The sequence below is a fragment of the Staurois parvus genome, unplaced genomic scaffold, assembly GCF_062004578.1.
Source record: "Staurois parvus isolate SC_StPar_1 unplaced genomic scaffold, SC_StPar_1.0 ptg000025l, whole genome shotgun sequence".
Lineage (NCBI taxonomy): Eukaryota > Metazoa > Chordata > Amphibia > Anura > Ranidae > Staurois > Staurois parvus.
The window spans coordinates 29,781,375-29,795,791 of record NW_028317821.1 but is presented as its reverse complement, the minus strand read 5'-3'; the positions used below and the strand labels follow the sequence as shown (position 1 = coordinate 29,795,791).

The window sequence follows — 14,417 nt, the reverse complement described above, 5'->3', positions numbered from 1 at the left end:
ATAATCTTATGTAGTTATGCACATCTATGCAGTGTTTTGATTGTCAGGCACTGAACCTCTTGTATTAAAACAAAGGAAAACAAAAAGCAAATATCTAACGTTGAATGCATCAATCAATGAATAAGTGCTTGACATTGTTTTCCCATAAAAAAAAAATGACCACTGCAATTTAAAAGCTGCAAGCACTATTGGGCCAAGTGCATGCAAATTGGAGCAAACTTGCTACCTAGGTTTAATTTTTTTAATTATATTTAGCTGAAATAATGTTTTCTAGGGGTTCCGATAGCAATGACACCATTCTTCTTTTGGATTTCTTTTCCCCATGTGTAGTCCTTAGACAATTTCCTTTTCTACAACTTTGCACATAAAAGGTTCATTGTCATTAATACAACACATTATGGGCTGCAGAACGCTTTTTTATTTCTCATACACCAATATCTTAATCATGCAGTACAGGATTATTCATAGACCCTGACTTATAAGCTGGTACCTTCAGGTGATTGGAAACTGGCAAGCTTTTGAGAACATCCATGAGTTCTCAGTTTTTTGCTAGTGTCCTAAGGTGGTGGACCTCTTCTCCCTTATAGAGATTTCACTCTTAGCGTAGCTAGTTTATTATTTTATCTTTAGATTCTTCATCAACTGTTCTCCATCTTTTACCACAGCAAAAAAAACAGTGTATCCGGGTTGGTACAACTTTGATAAACAAATAGGAACCCTGAACCCCATGCTGTGAAGTCAGCCTATAATGTAGCTTTGGGGATTGGCTGTTGCATGGGCACTAACCTCAGCACTTTGTGCAACATGTATAGTTAGCCACAAGGTGCTACACAGGTCCAGGACTGTGATCTATATCTGTGGAACTGAGACCCAGATGTCCCCTCTGAGGGTATGCGCACCATGCCTGGATCCTGCAGTGAAATCATGGAGTGGGGTAGAGTTATAGGGGGACAACCAGGGGGCTGTTCTTCAAAAGCATGCCAATCACCTGAAGGTACCAGCCTAAATCTCAGTTTCTATGATTATTCAACCCGTGTCCTGTACTGTACTCCCAAGATTTGGCATTTACAGGCAAGTCAAAAATCCTTTTTTTTTTCAGTGCAGTTTAGCCCAAACCATGTGCCACATATTTTCCTTTGTGGGAGAAGAATGAATATGGAGACTGTTATGTAATTTTATAAGTCAATGGTATTAAAGGAAACCCGTTGAGATAAAATATAGGGTTTGACTGTCATGCTGACACTATGCCTTTAAAAGATAACTAAAGGAAAGCATTTTTTGTTGTTTTGGTGAGAGTGGAGAGTGATTAGAACACCTACTGGATTTGTATTGCTGCCTGTACTCCCATTTGGGATTTACACACTTTTTTATGCTGGTGACTCAAATTTTCTTTCACTTTCGCTCTCAGTCAAAACAAAGTTTGGGTTGTCACCAGAACAGGAGATTAGGTGAATTCTTCCAATGGGGACACTAATTCGGGTGACCCTGGTGACAACCAGTGATTCCCTCACTTTGGAAGAGTTTTCTCTCACTTTCTGTTGTGACTATGGGACAGGAAGTGAAGGGAAATTTCTCCATTGGGACTAAGATGTTCACTGTGACCTAACCTGCATGCTAATATCTAGCACCTGTTCCAGTTCTGTTCATACATGTGATTCACAGTGCAACTTGGGGCTTATCGAGGCATCCTAATAAGTAGGCAGGGAAGATTGCACACTGTGCCTATTATGAACTTTTTCCTTTATTCCAATTTAGCACAAGATAAATGATAAACCTGTGATGCATTTTCTGCTGTACTTAGAGTATTCTCAAGAGCCCATTAAGCTACACGATTGTTCTATGTCAATGGCTCGAAGCATTGAAAGCATTAAATATATATTTAATTTAAAAAAAAAAAATTAAGCTGTTTATAAGCATCCACCATATTACTGGAAAGCTGGCTCAGTTTTTCTTTCGTTCAGCCAATATTTTGAACAATTTTGTATTCTGAAAGCAAGAAGACTCCCCCCACTATTAGTATACACAGCACTGCAGCTGCTGATTGAGTGTTTTTTATCCGACAGGGTGGTTGAACAAAGTGGTTCCTGCTGAACCAGACAATCTATGACCACCTTAAGTCAAGGTGTGCTTTAAAGCATCTTTAATTTCACAGGCAATACTGTTTCTTCCACTAGGAATCCACTAAGCTGAAGTCTGAAGTACAGATCTGCAATGGCAAGTTACAGGGCTCTGTAGATGAAAAAAAGAAACTAGAGCAGGAACATCAGACAGAGCTGAAGAAAATTCAGGCATCTTTTGATGAAGAGAAGAAAAGACACCAGAAGGATTTACAGACTGTCTCCACTCAGCTAACTGAGAAAGTGAGTTATGGGATTCACTTGTTGAGTGATTTTCTTTCCTTCAGTCTGTGGTTGCAGAAAAGAAAATTGCACAAACAGAGAGCAGCAGTGACTGGTCTGTATTACAGGAAGCTCCTGCATGATTTTGACACAGCTCTGGATAACATACACCTAGCACACAAGATTCAAGTAAGAATATACATGCCTCTTGCATGGGGAGAATTTTTTCTTATCCTGGAGTCTAGCTTTAAAATAACTATGATAGGATTTTGTCTGAAAAATGTTCATCTCTATGGACAGACCTCTGTAGATATGCCCTGACCAGCCACCAAAGGGGGAAGATGGTCTGGGATGGATACTCCCATCTGATCCCTATTGTTCTTAAAAAAGGAAAGCTGGTGCAAGGTGTGACAGCCAATGTAAAAATGTCTTTCTGCCAAGACTTAAAAAAAAAAACAATAATAATAATCTGCGAGGTCTTCTGTCTTGCTCTACAATGTCTATGGCTGGCTTTGAATTGTCTATAGGCATGGTATGACCATCACACTTAACCATGGGCAACAGTCTTGTGTCTGTGGTACAGTCATTTACAGCAGACCCATAATGTCTGTTAGAAACTATCAAGCAGCAGGTTTGAAAGTGTGGTCTGTCTATGATTCACATAAGAATATCCCCTCCCTTCTCCATCAACTTAAATATTAACATTCTAGCTGTAGGTCCCTTTCACACTTATCCAGGGTGCTTCTCCCATAGTGAGGGTGCAGCACAGCATATCTGCAGTTTTCATGCTTTGCCATAGACTTCTATTGTGTCCCGTGGTTTTGGTGCATTTTCTGAAAGCACACCAACAGTCTTGCATGCATTCTCCAACTATGTATGTACTGTATATATTAGATACTAAACCAGCAAAAACAAAACCGTTTTGGTTGGCTGTAACTGTATTCTTTAGATTGGAATAGATGCGTGAAAACTCAACATTAATTTAATTTTTTTTTTTTTTTTTTTTTTTAGACCCAGATGGAGGGAAAACTACAGCTGCAGATGACCTCTCTCACTTCAGAACTTACTGCTGAGAAGAGCAAATTGTCTGATATACAGAAGGCCAATGATGGCCTTCAAGAACAACTGGAGAGCCTTCAGTCTGACATGTATGGAAAGGAGTCTGAAGTCTCAGCAATTCGCCAAGATCTAAAAGTATGACTTTTAAACGGATTGATTTTTTTTTTTAACATGTAATACGTGGATACTTATAAATACCAGTGGTAATAACAGCACAGTATATGCTTTAAGTTTCTGGTGTCTTTATCTCATTTTTTTTAAAGATGCTACATTACCAATCCTCACAAAAATCATACTGATAGATGTAGAAGTATTTGGCCTATTGGTCAGTAATGGTTGTACTTGTCCTCTTTCACATTTCACATAAGCCAGGTATAAAGATATAAGTCGTAATGCAGTAAGCCTTCTGACTGTTATTTTAAACTACTTTTGCCATTCCTGAATACAGCATGCCATATAATACAATATACAAGACAATACAATATGGCAAATAATCTTTATAGCTTAGAGAATTGAGCCTATAGCATTAAAATATGGGCATGTACATAGCCATGTATTTACATGACCACACTGTTACCACAATTTGTATTTGTCATTAACCATTTTATTAAGGTTAGACTAATGTGTACACATTGTGGAAAGCCAACTAAAACAAATATAAATGTGTCCATAATGTGGTCTTTTAAATATTGGGAAACCTAGCCGCTGTGGTCACAGAATTCTAATAATAAATAAATGTATTTATATCTTTCATGAACAAGGTATTTATGATCCACCAGTTAAACTATATTTGCATTAGTATTCCTTATCAAATGAACATATTGACCATGTATGTATGTTTGCCTTTATTGTTTTTTAGTCTTTAGAGGAAAAGCTTGTATTAGCTCAGGAAGAGCTGAAGTCCAACAGAAATGAAATAGGTGGCCAAAATAAACAGCTCAAAGAACTAACCGCACTGAAGACCACCATGGAGCAGGACATATTGACGAAGACAAGCCAGCTGAAGGAGCATGGACAAACCCTGCAGGAGTTACAAGCACAGAAGGTATTTGTCAAAACGTATTTCCATTTTGTGCATTGTTTTAAAGTGTCTAGAACAAATTATTACTGGTTCAGTTTCCAAAAACAGCTCCAGTTTCTTGAGATTGCCTGTGCTGAAGGATATCTTCCCAGTTGGAGAAAAGATGAAAGATAAAACCCAATGTCATTACTATGTCTGTTGGAAAATGATGCTTAAAACTGAACTCCAGGCTGATATACAGTTGTGGCCAAAATTATTCAACCCCCACTGAAATTGAGTGTTTTGGCCAGTTTGACATTGCTTTTGATCATTCAGTCATCTTGCTTACATTTACATTAAAGAGGCACTTGTAGGTCAGACAAATATAACATAACAGTTATAATGAAATAACCACAAATGTCTTTTCTGTGCTCACAGCATTATCAGTTTTATTCAACCCCCAAGTGACATTCAATCTTAGTACTTAGTACAGCATCCTTTTACAGTTATAACAGCTTTTAAACGTGAAGCATAGCTTGACACAAGTGTCTTGCAGCGATCTACGGGTATCTTCGCCCATTCTTCATGGGCAAAGGCCTCCAGTTCAGTCACATTCTTAGGCTTGCGCACTGCAACTGCTTTCTTTAAGTCCCACCAGAGGTTCTCAATCGGATTTAAGTCTGGTGACTGCGATGGCCACTCCAAAATGTTCCAGCCTTTCCTCTGCAACCATGCTCTAGTGGACTTGGAGGTATGCTTGGGATCATTGTCCTGTTGAAAGGTCCAACGTCTCCCAAGCCTCAGGTGTGTGACGGACTGCATCACGTTTCCATCCAATATCTCCTGGTACTGAAGAGAATTCATGGTACCTTGCACACGCTGAAGCTTCCCTGTACCTGCAGAAGCAAAACAGCCCCAAAGCATGATTGACCCTCCACCATGCTTCACAGTAGGCAAGGTGTTCTTTTCATCATAGGCCTTGTTCTTCCTCCTCCAAACATAGCGTTGATCCATGGGCCCAAACAGTTCTAATTTTGTTTCATCAGTCCACAGAACACTATCCCACAACTTTTGTGGTTTGTCCACATGGCTTTTGGCATACTGCAGTCGACTCTTCTTATTCTTTGGAGACAGCAAGGGGGTACGCCTGGGAGTTCTGGCACGGAGGCCTTCATTACGCAGTGTGCGTCTTATTGTCTGGGCTGAAACTTCTGTACCCACATCTGACAAATCTTTTCTCAGTTCCTCAGCAGTCACACGGGGACTTCTCTCCACTCTACGCTTCAGGTAGCGCACAGCAGTCGAAGTCAGCATCTTCTTTCTGCCACGACCAGGTAGCGTTTCAACAGTGCCCTTTGCCTTGAATTTGCGAATGATGCTTCCTAAGGTGTCTCTTGGTATGTTTAACATCTTTGCAATCTTCTTATAGCCATTGCCCTTCCTGTGAAGAGAAATCACCTCTTCTCTTGTCTTCCTGGACCATTCTCTTGCCTTCACCATGTTTGTAACCACACCAGTAAATGTCTAGAAGGAGCTGAGTATCACAGTCATTTTAAAGCTGCCTAATTGGTGCTTATTATGCTTGATTGCTGCTCGGTGACATCCACAGGTGTTTTCAATACCTGATGGAAAGCACCTGTATGAACCTCTGTTCTTCAGAGTGGTAGTCTTTAAGGGGTTGAATAATTGTGGCAATGAAGAAACCACATAAGAACCATTTACTACTGTATTACATAAACAATTGATGTCATTTTAGTTGCATTTGGGTAGTTACAACGTCCTTGTAGGATTTGATTCTGAATACAATTCCAAATGTACACTATAGTCCCTAAACCCCTTTACAGCATTGGGGGTTGAATAATTTTGGCCACAACTGTAAATGGCATGTAGGTCTACTGTATTGCGCTAATCAGTAAATCATATAACCAAATGTGAACAGTTCAAAACAAAAATAGTGGAAATAATCATTTCCACAAATAATAATGAGAAAGTCCACACACTGTGTGAGTAAAAATAAATATTCCTCCAAAACATATTGAAGGGTGTTGCATTAGACCAGCAACCCCCACCAGAATGGTCAAAAAAGGGTACGAAATATATGTGCCCTTCTACTACAGAGAAGTCATAAATGGCATATGGTACAGGAATCCACTTCAACAACATCCCCACTGATCCTCCTTAGAGTCCTCTGATGGTCCAATTGATCCTACAAATATTCCCTTCCAGCCACCAACCACACATGCTCAGAAGGAAGCACAAGAGTAGATGCTCCACATAGAGAAAAAAATCCCCAAAGAACTTTTATTTTGTATAAATATTGCACTTACAGGCTTCAACAATGATTGCATATTAAAAAATAATTTCTGGTCGGCACATGGATCAGATTCCAGGTCGCTTCTGGTTATAGAATGACATCACCTTCTGGCTCCACCCTACACGTTTCATCACACGTGATGCCGTCTGGGGCTTGAGTGCCATGCTGATCCATCACTGTATATATACAGATAACTCAAACCTAAGCTAAGTTTTGGATTGCATTACATATAAAGGTGTTCCCGAAGCCAAGCCTAGCTTTGGACACAATTACAATCATATCCTCATACACCCGCTTTTTTATAAAACAAACCAAGTGTGATTGTATTAAAATAGGGATGTCAATGCATGAATGGATTTAGCCATATTCTATTAACCCAAATTTGGAATAGCATCAACTTGTGGGAGTTTAACATAAAGTCATTCTCCGACGGTTCAAAATGGATAAAAATTGGAAGACATCAGCTTCATCCTAAAAAAAAAAAAAAAAAAAAAAGGACTAGGCGCTATTGGCTAACACCCACTTCTTTACAAAAAATCAAAGCAGTCCAATTAGAGGAAAAAAGGTTTCCATATTAAATTAATTAAAAAAAAACATTCTAATGAACTATCCAAACAGAAATGTGTCTAATTAATAAAATATACATGATGAAAGTACAATAAAAATAATAAAAGCTGCAATTTTATTAATATTTTTTTAAGCAAATCCTTCTGGTTAAGTCAAGGGGGAAACCATTATAGTCCCTTAAGAGGTGACCTTACTAGATCAAAAAAAATTATACATTTCTGCACTTAATACAAATGCATCAGAGAGACATAAATTGAAGGAACAGCAGAATAAAATAGTAATGAAGAATGAGAATATCATGAGTTATTTATAAACCCATTGATGTCCCAATCCATATTAAGACCAAAGGTGGTAAAAGATTTAAGATGCACAAATGAATGCAGTTCTGCATTTGTTAACATATTCATATGTTACCAAATATGTTCATATGTTGTTTTTTGTTTGTTTTTTGTTTTTTTTTTTAAAGCAAATTTTGTCAGTACCTGAATTTGACTTGGTCTCAGTCTCTTGTACTTTCTGCACAGCAGCACTCAGACTGGGGGAGAGAGACAACATTTCTGTAATTAGCCATTTCCTGAGAGTTCAGCTTTAAAGGAATAAATGCAGAATATCCCTTATTACATTGAGTTTTGAAAAATATCTGAATTTAATCAGTGGGCCCTCTTACCTCCTTCTCTTGCCAATAATGGGCAGCTAATATGCAGTCAAGGACTTAACACGTTGAAAGATATTGTGGCTCTTCAAGAAAATGGAGCAGTGGCTGTGTGAAAAAGTACCTATTTTTGAGATTTTTTTTTTTTCTCAAGTATTGATTGTTAGAGGCATGGGTACTGCCTTTATGTTGGTCGTTAACAGCTGAGAGGAGCATTTCTAAGAAAAAAAAAATCTCTCTCTCTCCTCTCCTCCCCCTCCTGTTATATCGCTGGCAACTGATTTAATGTTTTCTTTCGAGGAATGAACTTACATTGTAACACAATGCGATTTGATGCCTCTAGTTGTAGAGTCAGATTATATTACTCTATATGTCCTCTGTATCCTAATCATTTTTTTTTTTTTTAAGCGCACAATTTATTTTAAGTGAAAAATAATTGGTGCTGCGCTCATTTATTAGTGAAGCACCATCTATTTTTCACTTAGCATTGTTCCATTTGGTATATGGTAAGGTGTTAGCAGCTGTATATAAAGATTAGGTACTTAGAGCGTGGGAGGACTACATAGATACACAAATTATTTTCCTCCTCTATACCTTTGAGAAAAGAAAACTTTCAACCATTTAATTTCATCACAGGGCACATAAAATTAAGCACTCATACAAGAAAAATGTCATTAAATAAATATTACTTTCCTTTCCATAGCTCCATACACATTGAGACATATGAACTTCAATATCTATGTGATGTATACAGAGATGTTCCAATTTTTAAAGCCCAATTGCAGCTTTTACTCTTTTTTTTTTTTAACTTATTTTGGGATATAATGCAGGTGAAAGCTCGATTTTTCTTGATGATAAACTGTGAGGCACAATAGTATTCTGAACCAACTGTGATACCATCTGTGTCCTTACTCACACATTGCAGCATGCTGTTGCTTCATTTGGGTTTACTTGTACACTTTGGAATCAAATCAAAACACAGCACATAGCTCACATATGCAAAAAAAAATAAGAGTCCGAAAATATTAGCATTCCTGTGCTCAGCAATCATTGATTATAAATTTTATGGTCACCAAGATGAGGAAATGGCTTGCTCAATACCTCATCTTTGGAGAGACTTTTGCTGTTGTGATATTAGGTTGTATTTGGTCACTGCCAATGCTTTTTTCAGGCCCTCATTGACAAACAATTGAGTGAAGAAAGAGCCAGTGCCACTAATTTGAATGCCGTAAAGGGAAAGTTAGAAGGTGAACTAACCAAAAAACGTGATGAACTCAAGAATGTTAAAGAAGAATTCCAAAAGGTAATGTTCCTAAATTGTATTTTTTAATATAATAGAAAATGTGTATGGGATATTTCAGAGCATATGCCATAACTACTGTGTATATTAAAGTGATATTGAGCCCTCCGTTTTCGAAGCTCTTTTAGTAGCTGATTTAATCACTTACTGAGTATGCAGCATCTTTATCTTATAATCGTTTTCAGTTTAGGCACGTACCCTGACCATTTCCCTATGTTGCCTGTTTCAGGGCGGATTTTTGCTCTTTCGCCATTCTGTGGAGCCCCCCCCCCCGAAAATACAGGGACTAGAGTTGCCTCCCTACACCATGTGCATCAGTAGAAACACACAATCTCATAGCCTTGGATGGCACGGCACTCTCCTGTTCCTCTCTCCTCACCCCCCCTTTTCTTCAAACTAAGACTGGCTTGAGTCTGCACTGTCTACGGTTATCTTCTTTGAAGACCAGAAGTGCAGGGAAGCAGCATTGTGAGGGCAGGAACCAGCAGTATTGAAGGTTGTAAACTGTAATTGCCGGGATATGAATTTTAACTAGTTAAATAATTTACTGGGGAAAGTTTATTGTGCTCATTGTGTTAAACTAAAAAATACTGAGGCTTTAATACTACTTTAAGGGTAAATCATAATCTCATAGGTCTGCATATGGATGATTGACCACTTTGGGGACCATCCGCCCACAGTTGTACTGTGGCAGGTGGCCTGTACGGGCACAGTGACATAACTGTATGTCGCTGCCTGTTTCCAGGTACAGGGTGGCTAGTGCACCCCTGCCTGCTGACTCCCACTGATATTGTACACAGCATGAGTTTGTCAACAGATCCAAGCCAGTGATTCATGGCCGGGACCTGTGTTGATTGTCAGCACAGAGCCCCGTGTTGATAATCAACACAGGGCTCTGTAAAAAGGGAAACATATTTAGTAAAAAACAGCACATATTAACACCTATTTAGGCACACATTTAACCGCTCGATTACCCAAGATGGTAACCCCTTCCCAGCCTGGGTCATTAGTACAGTGACACTGTATAGTATTATCACTGTATTAGTGTCACTGGAGATGTCAGTGGCAATTAGTCAGTTCCCACTCAATGTCAGTGTCAGACTGGCTGCTGCACTATCACAGTCCCACTACAAGTCGCTGATCACTTCCATTACTAGTATAAAAAAAAAATCCAGTATATATACCATCGTTTGTAGACGTCATCGTTTTCACACAATCCAATCAATGAACACTTATTGGGATTTTTTTTTCCGAAGACAGAATACATTTTGACCTAAACTTATGAAGAAATTAAATTTTTTTTTAAAAAAAAAGAAAAGTAAAAAATATTGTTTTGGGTTTTTTTCAAAATGTTTTCTGTAAGGGTAAAGAGGGAAAGGATATGTAACATACGTACTATGTACTTAAGTGAGGTTTGTTTAGGCATAAGTAACAAGCCCAAGGTCTGTAACTGTTTGTAAACAATTCAGAGGTAACTCTTTATTGCAGGTGGAAGTAAAATGAGCAAGGCTAACCATAGATGATGCTATTTTCTTTCCTGCAACCATGGGTTGCAAGAAAGAAAATCGCTCAATTCCCCCATCAACACAGTGTTGACAGTGGAATCCCTCCCACTGAGCCATTGTGTTCTCACTCAGAGCCTGCTCTACTCTTTGGGCAGCTGGGAGTAAGCAAACTCTGCTGTTCGTTTTACATCTGATCACTCTCTGATCCATCTAAACTGAAGAGGATGGATCCCCTTCTGTTTTTTTTTGTTTTTGGGGGGTTTTTTGTTTGTTTTTGGGGGGGGGAGGTTGTTTGTTTTTTAGCGGAACGGATCAGATCTGTAGGTAGACAGGTGTAAACGGACACAATTCTGTATACACCCACCTGTCCATAGGGCTGTATAGGCTATCCGATCAGGTCTGCCTGAAAAACATGGACCTCCCATGTGAAAGGGGCATAAAACCTTAAAGTAAACATTATTTATATTTGTATTGCATTTTTACAACTGTGTGAACTGAATAGCAATTTTCTGAAAAAAAAAAAAAAATAGCAGTCACAACAGCTCTATGGATAACTTCATAGAATGACAATGGTCATAATGAAAGCATAAGCAACTATCTTTTTGTATTAAACTCTATTCAAAGTATGTCCTCTTCTCACAGCAAACAAGCAGTTTAGAGGAAGCCAAACAGCTACTGATTCAGCAGAAGCTTGAGCTGCAGGGTAAGCTTGAGGGCTCTACTACAGCTCTTCAGCAGGAGAAGAAACTACAGCAGACCTTGAAAGATGACATAAAAAGGAAGGAAGAAGAATGGAAAAAGCAGCATATAGAGGTGCAGAATAAATTGGTAAGTGGCCAATGTCCCTAGCATTTATAAAATAAGTATTATACGTATGTAATCTGGTTGTCTCCTAGATTTTCTAGATTAAAACAGTATTTTGTAAAAAAAAAAAAAAATAACATTTAGTGGTGCTTAGCTGTTAATACATTTGCCATATTTTGAAGGAATACTATGCATTTGCTCCATACAAATAACTGTTTTCACTTTTTTTTTTCTTTGCAACAAATTAGACTACAGAAACAAAGGAAAAAGAGGAGCAGAGGAAGAAACATGAAGAGAACGAGTCAAAGCTCAACATGCAAATCACTGCTTTAAATGAAAATTTGGCTACTTTAAAAAAAGAATGGCAGAGTAGTCAGCGCAGAGTCAGTGACCTGGAAAAGCAAACTGATGACCTGCGAGGAGAAATTGCAGTGCTGGAGGCAACAGTCCAAAATAACCAGGATGAGAGACGTGCACTTCTAGAAAGGTGGGTTCTGTGCACTTTGCCTGGGGAACATACACCACATGTTATCTGTTAACCTTTATATTAGAGGGGTGAGAATGGATTCTATACTGTTTGCCTGGGGAACATACACCACACATTATCTGTTGACCTTTATATTAGAGGACTGCAGTGTTGCGTGTGTGTATCACTCAAATGACCATTTACATTGTTCCTCATGTAATATGTCCTGTATCTGTCACCCAAGGTTTCTCTGCAGTGGGTGGCTTCCTTCTTTTATAACTAGAGGTATCCCCACATATATTTTGGAAATTCCACAAATATTTTGACAAAACTAAAACCTATATGGAGCTCATGGCAATCTTGTTTATGTAGAACAGCCATTCTCAACAAGGTTCTTTGGAAGCCCAGGGGTTCCTCCAGAGTTTGCTAGGTGTTCCTTGAGTTGTGGCTGATTGACCTCCCATTTGATGGTGCCTGCATAATTCCAGGGCCAATGCCTTTTAGCAGAAGCAGCTGCACGACACCATTTTATTCTTAGCTGTCTGTAAGGGTGGTATTCTGACCACCATTGTAAAGATAGATATTCTTTCTACTGGCCACCAGTATAGGTGGAATTTTTCCTATCAACCTGAACTGGTTTTAGTAAGGGTTTACCAACACATGAAAAGTATTTTAAGAGTTCCCAGGTACAAAGATTTTAGAGAGCCTGATTTAGAAGATAAAACCTTGTTGGCTGTAGTTTGCAGCAGCTATTGCTCTTTTGCTCCTTCTTAGTTGAATTATTTTGATGATGTGGGGTTTGTTTCAGTGAAATATTGTTGAAATTAAAGTGGAACTCCAGGCACACTTTTTTTTTTCTTTTCTTTTTACATTGCTGTTTCTTTACCTGTTTGCTTCCTGTGCCAGAAACACAGCAGAAAATAAGAAGAAATCACCACAAAGGGGGGACAAATTCCACCACTGACAGTTGTCCCTTTTCAGATTTCCTGTTTCATTGACATTGTTACTAGGAAAAGAAATAAGGATAATAATCCTTCTGAATCGCAATATATTAAAAAAAAAAAAAAAAAGCCAGAGAGAAACAAATGATTCAGTTTTTTTCATGATATTATGGGTTCACCAGTTGTTCTAAGCCCTAAGGAGTGTCTTTTACGCATTCTGAACGAACAAGGCTTTGCTAAATATGATGTAACATTTCTGTGTGAAAATCTGTTTATCGCCTGTATGTTGGTAGCTAAATATTGGGTGTTTGTTTTACCACCAACTAGGGCGCTATGGATCTCTGAGGTAAATTATATTCTAATGCAGGGCTTGAAATTTCCCCTCGCCTGCTCGCCAATGGCGAGTGGAAATTATGGTGGGGCCGAGTGTGTCCCCCAGGGTCATCTTGCTGAGCAGGCTCGGAGCTCAGGTTGGATCTGTCATTGGCACTGTGAGCCATCAGTATTGCTCAATAGGTGAGCGCAGTGAAAGCAAAGCAAGGAGTGTGTGTCGTGCTCTCTGCCTCCCCCTAGAGTGCAGTACCCAGCTCTGTGAGTGAACAACGAAGTACTGCAACTTTTTATGGGGGGTGGTGGTGTGTGTGTGTACATGTGTGTGTGTTTGTGTGTGTCTGTGTATGCATGTACAATTGTACGTGTGTGTGTTTGTGTGTATGTACGTACATGTGTCTGTGTGTATCTACATGTGTCTGTGCGTGTGTATTTCTGTGTATGTACATGTATCTGTGTCTGTACGTGCCTGTGTGTGTGTACATGTGTCTCTGTGCATGTGTGTACATGTTTCTGTGTGTGTGTGTATATGTACATGTCTGTGTGTGTGTACAGGTGTCTCTGTTTGTGTGTGTTTGTTGGTGGCGAGTAACTTTAAGGCCTGGTAAGTAGCTCAGGACTTGAAATTTTAAGTCCTAAAAATGTATATTTTATAAATACATTTTCAAAAAAATCAGGACAATGAGAAGTAGAAAGTCATGTTCTACTTCAATACATTTTGTAATACAGTATTAGTATGATCGTACATGTGATGACACAGCAATTGATAAGAATGGAAAGCAACAGATTATGTTTATAACTAGAACATGAGGGGAGTTTCACTGCAGCTAGATTGCAGATTCCAACAATTTCTTTTTTTTAAGTGGGTCACTTTTGCAGGCTGGTGTCATCTGTCATTTTTCTTTTTTTTTTTTTTTGAATTGTTTTTTTTTTATTAAAATAACAAACATGTTATACTTGCCTGCTCTGTGTAAAAGTTTTGGTTTTGCACAGAGCAGCCCCAATCCTCCTCTTCTCTGGTCCCCTCCTGCATGCCCCCAGAGCAAGTTGCTTGCTCTGGGGGCACTCGGATGTGCTCGCTCCTGAGTCGGCTCTGTGTGTCCATGAGACAATACAGAGTGTGGCTCAGCCCCGCTCTTT

The 14,417-nt window shown here is 38.8% G+C and overlaps 1 protein-coding gene across 2 annotated transcripts in view; it reads left to right on the top strand.

Moving 5' to 3' along the window:
- The window catches only part of EEA1 (early endosome antigen 1), a 157,950-nt gene that overhangs the window by 118,781 nt on the left and 24,752 nt on the right, over positions 1 to 14,417 (top strand). For both annotated transcript variants that reach the window (XM_089652665.1, XM_089652664.1), the window contains 6 exons: positions 2,175 to 2,360; positions 3,351 to 3,533; positions 4,258 to 4,443; positions 9,103 to 9,234; positions 11,379 to 11,564; positions 11,789 to 12,027. In XM_089652665.1, the coding sequence (XP_089508791.1) occupies positions 2,175 to 2,360; positions 3,351 to 3,533; positions 4,258 to 4,443; positions 9,103 to 9,234; positions 11,379 to 11,564; positions 11,789 to 12,027 (1,112 nt within the window). The remainder of the gene's footprint in view (positions 1 to 2,174; positions 2,361 to 3,350; positions 3,534 to 4,257; positions 4,444 to 9,102; positions 9,235 to 11,378; positions 11,565 to 11,788; positions 12,028 to 14,417) is intronic.